The sequence below is a fragment of the Tupaia chinensis genome, unplaced genomic scaffold, assembly GCF_000334495.1.
Source record: "Tupaia chinensis unplaced genomic scaffold, TupChi_1.0 Scaffold000039_1, whole genome shotgun sequence".
NCBI lineage: Eukaryota > Metazoa > Chordata > Mammalia > Scandentia > Tupaiidae > Tupaia > Tupaia belangeri.
In genome coordinates this window covers 2,177,428-2,190,211 of record NW_006159494.1, presented here as the reverse complement: position 1 = coordinate 2,190,211, position 12,784 = coordinate 2,177,428, and the positions used below count along the sequence as shown (strand labels likewise).

Genomic DNA, 12,784 nt, shown 5'->3' with positions numbered 1-12,784 from the left:
GTGCCCTCCTATTGGCTAGCCAAACCAGCTAAGGGACCTGATTGGTCCCTGATCCTGAGGACCGATAAGAACGGCTTTAAAATCCCTGGGTGCAGCTCTTGGGCCCCCAGTTTGCAAAAGCCAGAGGTGCAAGAAGCAGAAACTGCAGCAGCAGCGGCGGCGGCAGCTTTAAATAGTATGGTAATGTTTATACTGGGTGTGGTTCAGTGGCAGTCTATGAAGGTCAATTTCAAGTTGACATGGTACAACAGTGACATCAATGTAAATCAAATATCAAATATTATATCAAATATAATGATAATCAAATATCTTTTATTATTACAGTATTAGGGTTTGGTAGGGCAATTCTTTCCTAAGAAAGAGGTTTTTAATAAGAATGCATTTATGGAGTTTTTATAGATTATTACTTTTTTTCCTCTGAACTTTACAAGAAAATAAAATTGTACAGTGAGCCACCAGTTGTAATTGGGACATTTCTGTTTCTCGTGTTTCATAATTAGTAGGTCTCTGAAATGCCACCTCACCCTGTAGGTGTAACAGCCTGGATTGGAGGCTGGGGAGTCTAATTCTACAGCTGTTCTTTTAGCCACCATGGTGTAAGTCAAAACCTCTCCCTGGGCTCCAGGTGGGATATTTATCTTCCTACTTGAAATTTCCACTTGTATGTCTAATTGGCATTTCAAATTTACTGTGTATATACAGGAGGAAAAAAAAAAAAAAAAAAACCAACAACTTAGCGGAAACTTCTCAGAGAATGCTCCAAAACTCAGCAGTGCTTCTGGTGCTGGTGATCAGTGCTTCTGCAACCCATGAGGCGGAGCAGAATGACTCTGTGAACCCCAGGAAATCCCGGGTGTCGGCTCAGAACTCAGGTAAGTGGCAAACCCAGGACCGGTTTATGCCCCCAAAGAGCTGTCCTCATTTGCCTCTCGCTTTTGCAACTGTGTCTGTGACGGCTGATCTTGATAATAAATGTGTTTCATGCCTAATGGCAATAAACTGCCAGTGTAATCCAATCGCCTTAGGAAGTGGAGTTCCTTTGTTTAATAAATTGCATGCAACTAACGAAGAAGCTGGGCGCTCTGCTGAGGGTATTTCATTGCATAAGCCTAGCCTGATTGCCTGAAATCTGGCACGTACCCTCTTCGGGGGGGAGGGGGCGGGGGAGAGGCTTGAATGTTGGCATGCTTGAAAGTGCTCTCTATACTTTCCCAAGGCTGGTCTTAGGGTCAGACATGGCTCTCAAATGCTATTCTTCTTCCATCTCCCTTAAAGACCTATAACTTGACTTCCCTGCCTCGTCAGAGAACACACAGGAAAGCTCTCTCTTCAGGCTGATTTTTTGGAACCATAATCCTCAAGCCTGACAAATCCAGGGCTGATTCAGAGAAAACCCTACACATCCCACTCTTGACACTGTTCTTGTCTCCCTCCCAGCTCTCCGGGGCTCCCATTCAATCGCCCATGCAGCCACAGGCCAGAGAGCCCCCTTGCAAAAGAGGATTTGTGAAACAGAACAGCTGTTTCTCCAAGGGGCCGGTTTATCCCCCAAAGAGCTGTCTCACTTTGTCCTGACTCTTGAAGCAGTTAATTGTGCATTATCTTGGCCTCTGAAGGAACAGAGTCATTAGGAAGCCCACAGTGACACCTCTGCCTCCTGACTTCTCCTACCCCGCTGCCTCTCTGCCATTACTGCCCTCTCTCCCTCAACTGTCAGCAAAGATGGGCTCGCAGGTGTCAAAATGCTGGTGAAGATGCTCCCCTCAGAAGAACACAGGTCCCTGAGAGAGGAGGGCTTGGGCTTCACTTCCTTTTGTACTTAGTTGCTATAGAGATGCAGTGATTCACAATTCGAGCTTGCCTAAAACAATAGCAGCCCTAATGCATATTAAAACTGCTTAAAGCAAAGTTATAATTTGAACCCGTGGAAATATATAATTAGGGAAATGACTTGTAACATCCCAGAGGCTGCGGGTGGTGGGAGGGGGTGGGTAAGCCTAACTGAACCATGCTTTTGATCTCCGAGGACGATCCTATGGTATGAAGGCTGCAGATCATTTCTTGCTGAGCCGCCTGCCAGAACACCCCCCTTCTGTGGGAGAGAAATTACTTTTATGGGAGATCTTATCCAGAATGTAGAAAGCCTCATGCAAGTTCTTTGTGGTTTTCTTCCAGTCTTGCACAAGGGGTGCCTTGGCCTTGTTATTCCACACCTGTGTTTCTCTTAAGAAAAAAAAAAAATTTTAATACGAGAGAGATTATACATACCTCTAAGCACTGTCCTATAGTGGGGGGTGGGGGGTGTGGTGAAACGCAAACAGTTCAGACTCCAGTATGTCGGGAAGTTAAAAGCTCCAAATCAAAAGGGTCTGCAAGTAGAGTCCTGGCAAATTCTTCTCTGCCATTCAGCCTAAAATGCCATGGTTATCACTCTGTACGGCATTGCTGAGGTGCCAGATAGATTCCCTGGCCTTGCCACCTCCAAAACCTGACCACCTTGCCACCGCCTTCTGCCTTCACATGCTTTCAAGCACAGAGCGGTAACCTCTGATTCTCTGAGCTGCATAAAGGCGCAGTGCCTTCTGTGGACTCCAACCCTCCATCTCCAGCTTCCAGAATTGCATGGAACAGTGACACTGAGAGACTGTTCTCACAGAGAGAACAGCTTCTCCTCCATGTGCTCTGGCCCTTACAAGCTAAAGGGGCCTGTCCGTTCCTCCCTTCTCCACCCCTCCCACCCTGTCCCTCTTCGAATGGGTCTACCCATTGGCTCCCATCACAGACCTCTAGGATAAACCTATGCCTCTGCACCCACTTAATCGCCCCCAGCTGCCCTCACTCTCTGACCCAGATTGGATGGGTTTGTCTCTTTCAGAAGTGGTTCGCTGCCTCAACAGTGCTCTGCAGGTTGGCTGTGGGGCTTTTGCATGCCTGGAAAACTCCTCCTGTGACACAAATGGGATGTACGACATCTGTAAATCCTTCTTGTACAGCGCTGCTAAATTTGACACTCAGGTAACAAGACCTTGACCCCTGCTCCTCCCGCCTGCTTGTATTTAATGGTGTGCTAGACTATTGTTCTTAGGAACCAGTCTTGTTGGGAGCCAGCCCTGTTTCCCACCCTCTGTGTTCTAAATTCCCATCTCAACACGTGTGTGCACACACACACTTTTAGCCAGGAAACGGGTCCTGTACAAGACACTCCCAATCCAGCCAAGGCATGATTGTAAGGAGCTGACAGTAGCTGTCTTATAAGGGGAGGGGTGAAGAGCAGAAAAGCTTTTCCTCTTCCAGAGGAAATTAAAATGTTCTAACAAAGAAGTTCTCCTCGCCATATGACTTAGCATATTAGATTGCAGTTTGAATTCTCAAAGTCTCAATCTCAAGACTAGGAAGCTTATTTGCAATCTGCAGGGTAGTTAATTATGACTCTGTGTGTCTTTCATATCATTGCATTTCTGTGGGGCTCAATTGTCAAGTCTAAGGGAGTAGGGAGCATCCTTTTAAAAATTCGTGATCACAGAATACAGTCTTCTCACAGCAAGGATAGGCAGATGGCCATGATATGCATGGTGCCAGGGCAGGTCCCCTTAAGGTCCCATCCTCTTTTGTCAGGTTTATGCTAAAACTTTCCCCCCCATCCTCTCTCCTTGGTAGGGAAAAGGATTTGTCAAAGAGAGCTTAAAATGCATCGCCAACGGGGTCAGCGCCAAGGTCTTCCATACCATCCGGAGGTGCTCCACTTTCCAGAGGATGATTGCTGACGTGCAGCAAGATTGCTACAAGAAGTTGAACATGTGTAGTATTGTCCAGCAAAACATCGATGCCATCACAGAGGTTGTCCAGCTGCCCCATCAATTCTCCAACAGGTATGAACTGAGGCCACTATTTCCTCAGTTGAGGGAGGGGGTAGGGGAGCTGACTGGCAGAGCCAGAATGGGAAGGAGAGTTAAATTGCCACAGTCATGCTCTTATTTTAGCTTGCAGTCTTCCCAGCTTTTGCAGGAAAAATATGTTTGTGATTGCCTGTGACAGTCTAAGCAGCTTACATCCCCCCCCCCGACTGTTACAGGAAAAGTCTTTCCATGCAGCTAACAGAAAAGCTTCATCTGCAGCATCTCCGGGTGCATTTTCATTATCTGTTTCTTGCCCTAAGCCCAAAGGGAATGGTGAAATTTCTGCAAACAAGCTTTTGAGACAACAGATTTGGCTAAACCATGATTGTGCAGCATTATAATTGGCCATGATTTAAAAAAAACCAACCAACCAAAAAAAAAAAAAAAAAAAACCAAAAACCTCTGCTCAAATGTCATAATGCAGACTTTCAAGTCTGCATGTATTTCAAGCGAGTCTTACACCCAGTCCAGTACTTCACTGGGTAGCCCAGAACAAGCCATGACACTTCCTTTGGACTCAAATTTTCCTGGTTAAAAGTGAAATGGCTAAACTGAGCCATTCCCATGTTTCATCCAGGTCTTAGGTTATCCCGTTCCTCTAGTCCAAGATTTCCTGGAATCATGTTCTGATGACTATCCAGATCACATTCTCATCTTAGTATCTAATATGACCCAAAGCCACTGAGCTAGGAATATCTGAGCATCAGGCCTTTCTATGACCCTAGCTCGGTCTCTCCCAGCCAGGAGTGAATTCCTAATACATGAGAGGGCTTGCATCCTGCAGTGATGCCCCTCAGTTTAACACATGGCTGCCAGTCCTGAAGGTCTACGATCCTTTAACTCTTCAGCCACATGGGCACCTACTCACAAATATCATCCTAGGCTCGTTAGTCCTATCCCCGAGAATTATCACAGGCTTATCTGATGTATGTCCCAGCCAGGTGCCACCATCCTTCTTCAGATACTGGTAATAGTTAAATCCTTCTAGGGCTTCTGAATGATTGAGTCATGTACACCTATGTAAGTAGAATACCTGCAAGGTGGCCCCTCCTGTGACAATGGTTATGATCCTTCATATGAAAACTTGAGAGAAATTCTGATTTATTCTTACCTACCAGCTAGGGTCCTTTAGAACTCCAAGTTAATTTATGAAAGTCATTTATCCAGTCTTCAGGAATGACTATCATGGGATTCTGACTGATTTTCTGAGAACAGGAAAGCCAAACCTATCATGTCTCTTAAATGGCCTGCCCTCTTATATCAATGTTGGGTTTTTAATTCTCCAAGGAAGATTCTTGTTTCACTGTAGAGAAGGGGCTAGGGAAGGAGAAATCCAGATAATTGTTGGTTATTCCATTGACCATATGGAAAAGAAGCGAATTCGTCATCAATCAGAGACTAAAAACAAAGCACGTGTGATAGTCGGGAGGGAGGCACGTGTTAGCAAAGCCATTTTTGTTAAGATGGCCTCTTACTGCTGCTATCCTCCTATATCAGCCTCCAGCTGGTTCTGTAGCATATGCCACCATGTCCACTTCCTTTTTCTTTTCTTTTTTTTTTTTTTTTTGAGAGAGAGAGATTTCTGTTATAGGGTGCATATGGTTGCCAGAGAGACAGGAAGCAAGAAATTACCCCCCCCCCGGGGGGATGGCCACATTGCAATCCCTTCTACTCCACTCTCCTCTCCAGATTTTGGGCACACACCCAGACATGCCTGGCTGTAGTTTCAAGCTGCCAGGTTCAGGACTTGAACCACAGTCAGCCATGTGGGAGTCTAACGACATAACCACTACGCCATCTGCTGGTCCCTTGAAAACAAACAAACAAACAAACAAAAATAAGAGTTTTGTTATATTGCACAGGCCAGCCTCAAGTTCATAATCCTCCTAGCTCAGCTTCCCCAGGTCAGTGGGATGACACACACATTCCCACTATACCTGGCTTTTAGGTTGGACCAGAGATGGAACCTGGGCCTCCCATGTGGTTCCAGCCTGCAGAGCACAGCATCTTAGCAGTGCATGTTACCACAGCCAAGTTAGCAAAGCCATTATAGGTTCAGATTCTTAAGGATCCTGCGACAAATTATAATCTATAATATGGCACACAACTGATTTTCATGTAATACTAATCTCCCTATTTCACCTGAAATGGTATCTTGCATTATGAAGGGGGGGGTTATAAAAGGGTAATATAATTGTGAGACTGAAGATCACAACTTATCTAAGAAGAGACTAGTACATTTTTAAGTGGGCTATCATTTCTTTTAAAGGTGTCTTATTTTCAACACCTTTAGAAAAATGGTCACAGAGAAAGTAGTCTTTTTTCTCTCTTTCATCGTAGGGGACTCATACTTATTAGGAAAGGTTGAGGAGGTGGCAAGAGGTGGGGGGAAGAAGGTGTTGGAGAGAGGGATGGTCATCCCTTGAAAACCACAACCTCCCATGTAACTCTTACCTTTCTCCAAATATTTCACTTCAACTGGCTGATATTATTCCTAGTCAGGACCAGAGAGATTTCCGATTCCATGCTGAGCTTGATTTGCTTTATGTAAGCTCCTCACCCTCCTGAAACATCCTGCTTTCCCAGCCTCTGTCCCACCACAGACAAATGCCAATTGGCACAGAATTACGAAAGGAAGTAGTTACAGGTTCATTCCACCTTCCTGTGACTTATCTAGCATGAGATTTGGGGCTGGGAGAACCCAAAAACCTGTGACTGGACCCGGAGCTAGAACAAGGGAGTTTCCCATGACAGAAATGCACCTAGGAGAGAAAAAGGAGCTAGAGTGTTCCCAGCTAAATTTGCAAATGACACCTTCAACCAAAAGGGAAGCAGGCAAATTGATCAGGCAGCCGGGTAGTACAAAGCTTGGGAACCAATTAGGCCAATCCGAGTTCAGAGTGGGAAAACTGACAAAGCTTCCAACTCTCTAGGGCATGGATAGGGAACAGGAAACAGAAGAATAATATTGATCAAGGGAAACAAAAGACTATTTATAAACTCTCACACAAAACGTTCCTAGGCAGTATGAGTGTATTTGGGTAAGCATGGCTGAAACAGTAGCTATGGAGAATATCTGATCTTATTCTTTACCAAGAAAAAAAAAAAAGTTAGAATTTTCAGAGTGGGAAGCAAGAAACCTGCCCAGAAAGGTCCTTCCAAGCTGGGTGATCAGGACATGTAGCCCACCAAGTCTTTGAAACACATCCCCTTTCCCCATCATAAAGATAAAAGAATCTTCTTAAATAGTCCTAACTCCTCCTTCTGCAAAGGAGAGGCCTTAGGTAGACTTGCACTATGTTTTGTTATATTGACAGAAAAACATGTCTTAAGTTACTAGCAACATTGAATGCCATAGCTGAAGATGACTGGAAAGGTTCTCCAGACTAATTGCCTCATTTTACTAATTAAAGAATGGAGGCTCAGAGAGAAGAGTGACCTTTTGAAGGTCACATAGCTTGTACATAATAAGAGTTGAGCCTAGAATTCAGATGGCCTTGGGCCAAGTTATTTGATTTCTACTTCAAAAAATGGCAGCCAGCAAAACCTGCAGGAACTATCTACACTCCAAAAATAGAGTACCAAACACAATTGAATATATGTGCACCATGGTGGTCAGCAATTAAAGCTGTGTGCATTCTCTCCTAAAAGAGAAGACAGAGCTTACTAATAGCTATAGTAATAAGAGAGTACTCAAAAAATATGTGACAAATACTAAGTATACTTTAACTGGAGGCACAACTTTCTAAATAATCTGTCTCACTTAGTAAATTATGAAAGATCTATCTGATTGACCAGCACAGTCCCAGAAGTAAATGCCATATTCTAGCCCTTAATAGGGAGTAGATACTGGGTTAACCTGTTACTTGATGAGCTATGCTAACTTCAAGGCAGCCTGAAAAGGTTTCCATCCTTTGAGGAGCTTCTAATGGGACTAGAGTCATTTTTTGTATCTAAGGAGCTCTCTTAGCCTATCCTTGTTGAGCCAACGAAGCTCATGAGAAATGCAGTGAGAGTACAGTGGAGTAGGGGGTCACTAAGAGCAACCAGGCTGGCAGGGGTCATTACCAAGAAATACTGAGATCAAGTACCACATCTGGGCTAGCAGAGAAAGTAACAGTAAAGGTAGGGGCCCTCAGAGGAAAAGAGTAGGCATCTTGATAAAGCGGAGATGTATAGTCTGAAAGCTGCAGCAAGGAAGCAAGGATAACTACAGAAGCTCAGGTGTATTCAATTTTTTAATTCAATAAAAAACTTTCCATTCTTTTTTTTTTTTTCCTTTGGAGAGGTTTTTTCACTATAGGGCACATGTGCTCGCCAGAAAGATAGAGAGACAGAAAGCAAGAAATCACCCCCCAAGGGGGATGGCCACTCTGCAATTCCTTCTCCTCCGATCTCCTCTCGGGATCTTGGGCACACATGCACACATGCCCGGCATGAGTTTAAGCCACCAGGTCCAGGACTCAAACCACAGTTGACTACATGGGAGTCCATCGACATAGCCATTACGCCAACTGCTGGTCCCTCTTTCTATTTCTTTCTAATGTAACTTCATATTTCCCCTTCTTAGGGACTCATCAAACACAGTTCTTTCTAGAAGAGGAAGAGTTAAGGTTATAGTCTTTATGAAAGGGGTGAAGGACCAGGAAACTTGTCCTCTAGAATTTTACTCACCCTCAGAAATAGGTGCAGTAATCCAGGGTTCCAGGTCCTATCATAGCCTGAAAGTTGGAAGACACCTGGAGATCTGCAAGGGTATTGGTAGATGTCTGAAGTTGCTGATATAAACTTACTGATTCCCAGTTTTTTTCAAAACTGGCTTTTTCCCCATTTCTTCATCAAAGTGAGATCTACTTTGACTTATGTACTTTATCATTTTCAAGCACTGGGCAATGTTGCTCTGTGCCAAAAGATTTTTTTTTTTTTTTTTGCCACAGCTGTATATAATTCTCCCTAGAGGGATGAGTACAGTCAGTACTGTGTCAGTGACCCCAAACACCACTTTTTCCCCATTTCTTCATCAAAGTGAGATCTACTTTGACTTATGTACTTTATCATTTTCAAGCACTGGGCAATGTTGCTCTGTGCAAAAGATTTTTTTTTTTTTTTTTTGCCACAGCTGTATATAATTCTCCCTAGAGGGATGAGTACAGTCAGTACTGTGTCAGTGACCCCAAACACCACACTGTTCTTCCATCCCCAGATCTTTCATTCTGCTCACTCACGGAAGGGTTAGCTTAGCTTCATTACTACGTTCCACTCTGTTTATTGCAGATCTTTGAAAGGACCTCGCTAGGAGGTTAAGTTATTCTAGAAAGATGTTTGATCCTGTGCTCTGTGAGATGAGTTTAAAATAAACAGATTTCTATTCATGGAAGATTCTGTGGTCCCAGAGATCCTTGGGCTCCACTGAGAAAAGGATCTTTCCATATAAATACTGCAGGTCACTGTCTTCGGGAGAGTTGCTTATTAGTGAATACAGAGCTAATGGATTTTGACAGTTGTCACTTCAAAATGGAGCAGATGCATCCCAATCCGCATTGGAAAATTCCTGAACTATCTTCCCAAGGAACAGGACAAGTTATTTATATGCTATAAGTTGTAGACAGTTTAATCCTTTCTGAACCATAATGTTCAGCTTCATTGTTTGGGATATATAAAGAACTTGCCCCAAAGAGAAAGGTAATTTATATAAAACACAAGGGTTTTTTGTTTTGTTTTGGCTTTTTTTTTTATATATATAAAATTTAATAGACCTACAGATAATTTTTCTCCTGAAAGATCAAGACTTATTGGAAAGAATGCTATTATTTTTTAAACTCCATTTCCTTGGTGGTCACAAAATAAGTCTACAAATATACAATGAGAAGACCATATAGCATCAAGGCACTAGACCATAAGGGATACAAAGAATATAGACATAAATCCTACCTTCGATAAATATAAAGTCCAGTCAGGGAAACAAAACCATCATGACACCGTCAAATGTAGCCTGTGTGACAGTATCCAAACATGCAAAAGATGTCTAAGGAGAGGCTAGTAGGAAGCCAGATAATGCAATAATACAATTCTCTGCAAGGCTGACCCACATGGGAAGGTCCTAGGTTTGCATCCAGAGACCTCCCTGAATATGCTGGGTATAACTGTGCCCATACTCTGGGGTTGGCCAAAGTAAAGGATGCATTGTAACATTAAAATCCTGTTCAGGGTGCCTCTCTCTCTCTCTGTCTCTCTTGCTTATGGAAGAAATAAATCAACTAACTTTTAAAAAATAAAGGCTAGTAAAAGCTGGAATCATGAGAGAAGATTTCATGGACTTACAGAACCATAAACCCACTCAAAGGACCACCATTCTATTTAAAGTCCTCATTGCCTGGAGTTTGGCCTTCTGACTACAACAAGCCTCTGGATGGAGCTTGACATAGAGTCAGTCAGCAGTCTTTTTCAAGGCTTCCTGAGTATAAAATAGGAAAATTATATTTCATAGAAAAGTGCATGGGGCAAAGAAGTCAGGGCCTTAGAAGTTTAGTCAGAAATTTCACTCATATCCACATCACCAAAAAAAAAAAAAGAAAGGAAAGAAAGAACAATTATAAACAGACTTCAAAATACTATAAATTTATATACTATGACTGTAACTGTTCATTAGGTGTTGGGCTCAACTCATCATATTTGACTAAGTCCCACTTCTATCACTAACCTATTGTACAGCCTTGGGCAAGTCACTTCAGCTCTCCCGTCTTGGTTTCTTCTCTACAAAATGAGAGCATTGAAGTAATCAATAAATGATATCTCTGGTCCTACCTAGCTCCATGGTTCTATGTTTCTAAAAATCTCAGACATTACAGTCTATTATTTGAAGTATAATTTAAAGCTCCCACATGCTAAACATGAAGACATACCTGTCTTGCATTGTGTGGTAAATCCAGGGAACATATGCACTCAAACTAAAAGGATATTGCATATGGTTAGAAAGCAAAAGCCACTTCAGCTGATAAACTATTTGCATGGTCTGGTCTTTTCGGGATTGGTGTTGACCGGAGCCCAGATAAAAGCCTGGGAGGTCAGTGAATAACCATCACACCTGCTCTCTTTCCTAATGCAGATACTACAACAAACTTATTGAAATGCTGCTGGAATGTGATGACGACACAGTTCAAACAATCAGAGACAGCCTGATGGAGAAAATTGGGCCCAACATGGCCAGCCTCTTCCACATCCTGCAGACAGACCACTGTGCCCACCCTAGAGGTGACTTCAACAGAAGGCGCACCAATGAGCCCCAGAAGCTGAAAGTCCTCCTCAGGAACCTCCAAGGTGAGGAGGACTCTCCCTCCCACTCCCACATCAAACGCACCTCCCAAGAGAGTGCATAACCAGGGAGAGGTGTTCACAGCCTCACCAAACTAGTATCATTTTAGGGGTGTTGACACACCAACTTTGAGTGTACTGTGCCTGGTTTGATTTTTTTTTTTTAAAGTAGTTCCTATTTTCTATTCCCCTTAAAGAAAATTGCATGAAACTAGGCTTCTGTAATCAATATCCCAACATTCTGCAATGGCAGCATTTCCACAAACAGAACATGTGTGATCATTCTGCCTCTCCTCAGGAGAAAGTACCCTCTTCTATCACCTTCTCCCACCATGCCTTCTCCCAGCTCCCCTCAAACTAACCTCAAACACACAAAAAAGTTCATGTAATTCCCCCAGCCATTGTAATTGGAAGATGCGGAGCCCTTTAGAATGGTTGTCCCAGTAGAGTTAGCTGATAAGAAACAACTTTATTTAAATGCATGTCTTAAAATGCTCATAAAGATGTTAAATAGAATTCGTGTTATGAATCTGTGCTGGCCATGGACGAATATGAATGTCATGTTTGAATTCTTGATCTCTAATGAGCTAGTGTCTTATGGTCTTGATCCTCCAATGTCTAATTTCCTTTCCAACACATTTACCAAATTGCTCAAGCCTGGCTGTCCAACCAGACTTTGAGCCTGCATCTTCTTGCATCTAATGAAAAACAAAAAGCTAACATCTTTATGTACTGTAACTGCTCAGAGCTTTAAAAGTATCTTTAACAATTGTCTTAAAACCAGAGAATCTTAAGGTCTAACTGTGGAATATAAATAGCTGAAAACTAATGTACTGTACATAAATTCCAGAGGACTCTGCTTAAACAAAGCAGTATATAATAACTTTATTGCATATAGATTTAGTTTTGTAACTTAGCTTTATTTTTCTTTTCCTGGGAATGGAATAACTATCTCACTTCCAGAAATCCACATAAATGCTCCTTGTGGCCTTTTTTATAACTAAGGGGGTAGAAGTAGTTTTAACTCAACATCAAAACTTAAGATGGGCCTGTATGAGATAGCAAAACCAACAGGTTTATCTGAAGGACCCCAGGTAAGATGTTAATCTCCCAGCCCACCTCAACCCAAAGGCTACTCTTGACTTAGACCTGTCCTGAAATAGCTCGGTCACATCCACCTGGGAATTGCAGGAAGCAAAAATAGCATCTCTTTGGGCTTGGACACTAACAGTGTGATAAGGCCCACCATGCCTCGGGAAGTGGCAGTTCTTGACTCGCCACTTTTATCAGTGCCTGGTACCCTGGCAACTGATGAAGAGGTAGAAGACTTTCCATAAAAATCAATCAGGAATGAGTCAATAAGCCTTTGGGTCTTTAGTCCGGGGGCCTTGGGGCTGAGGGAGTATAAATAACCCTGGGCTGTCCAGCCTTAATAGAATCCTCTTACATTTTTGTCCTGTAGCACGCTGCCTGCCAAAGTAGTCCTGGCAGCTGGACCATCTCTGTAGGATCTTTAAAAAAAAAAAAAAAAAAGAAAAAAAAAAAAAAAAAAAAAAAAAAAAAAACAAAAAAAAAAA

General features: G+C 42.8%; 1 protein-coding gene across 1 annotated transcript; it reads left to right on the top strand.

Moving 5' to 3' along the window:
• The first annotated feature begins 713 nt into the window (after positions 1 to 713).
• STC1 (stanniocalcin 1) lies at positions 714 to 12,772 on the top strand. The gene is made up of 4 exons (XM_006140674.2): positions 714 to 872; positions 2,876 to 3,015; positions 3,658 to 3,869; positions 11,002 to 12,772. The coding sequence occupies exons 1-4, from the start codon at positions 755 to 757 to the stop codon at positions 11,270 to 11,272; spliced, it is 741 nt and encodes a 246-aa protein (XP_006140736.1). The 5' UTR covers positions 714 to 754; the 3' UTR covers positions 11,273 to 12,772.
• Positions 12,773 to 12,784: the final 12 nt, after the last annotated feature.

Coding starts and splice junctions, on each gene's coding strand:
- STC1 (XM_006140674.2), top strand. CDS start 755: ATGCTCCAAAACTCAGCAGTGCTTCTGGTGCTGGTGATCAGTGCTTCT. Junction 873..2,875: donor GGTGTCGGCTCAGAACTCAG/GTAAGTGGCAAA, acceptor TGTCTCTTTCAG/AAGTGGTTCGCTGCCTCAAC. Junction 3,016..3,657: donor CTGCTAAATTTGACACTCAG/GTAACAAGACCT, acceptor TCTCCTTGGTAG/GGAAAAGGATTTGTCAAAGA.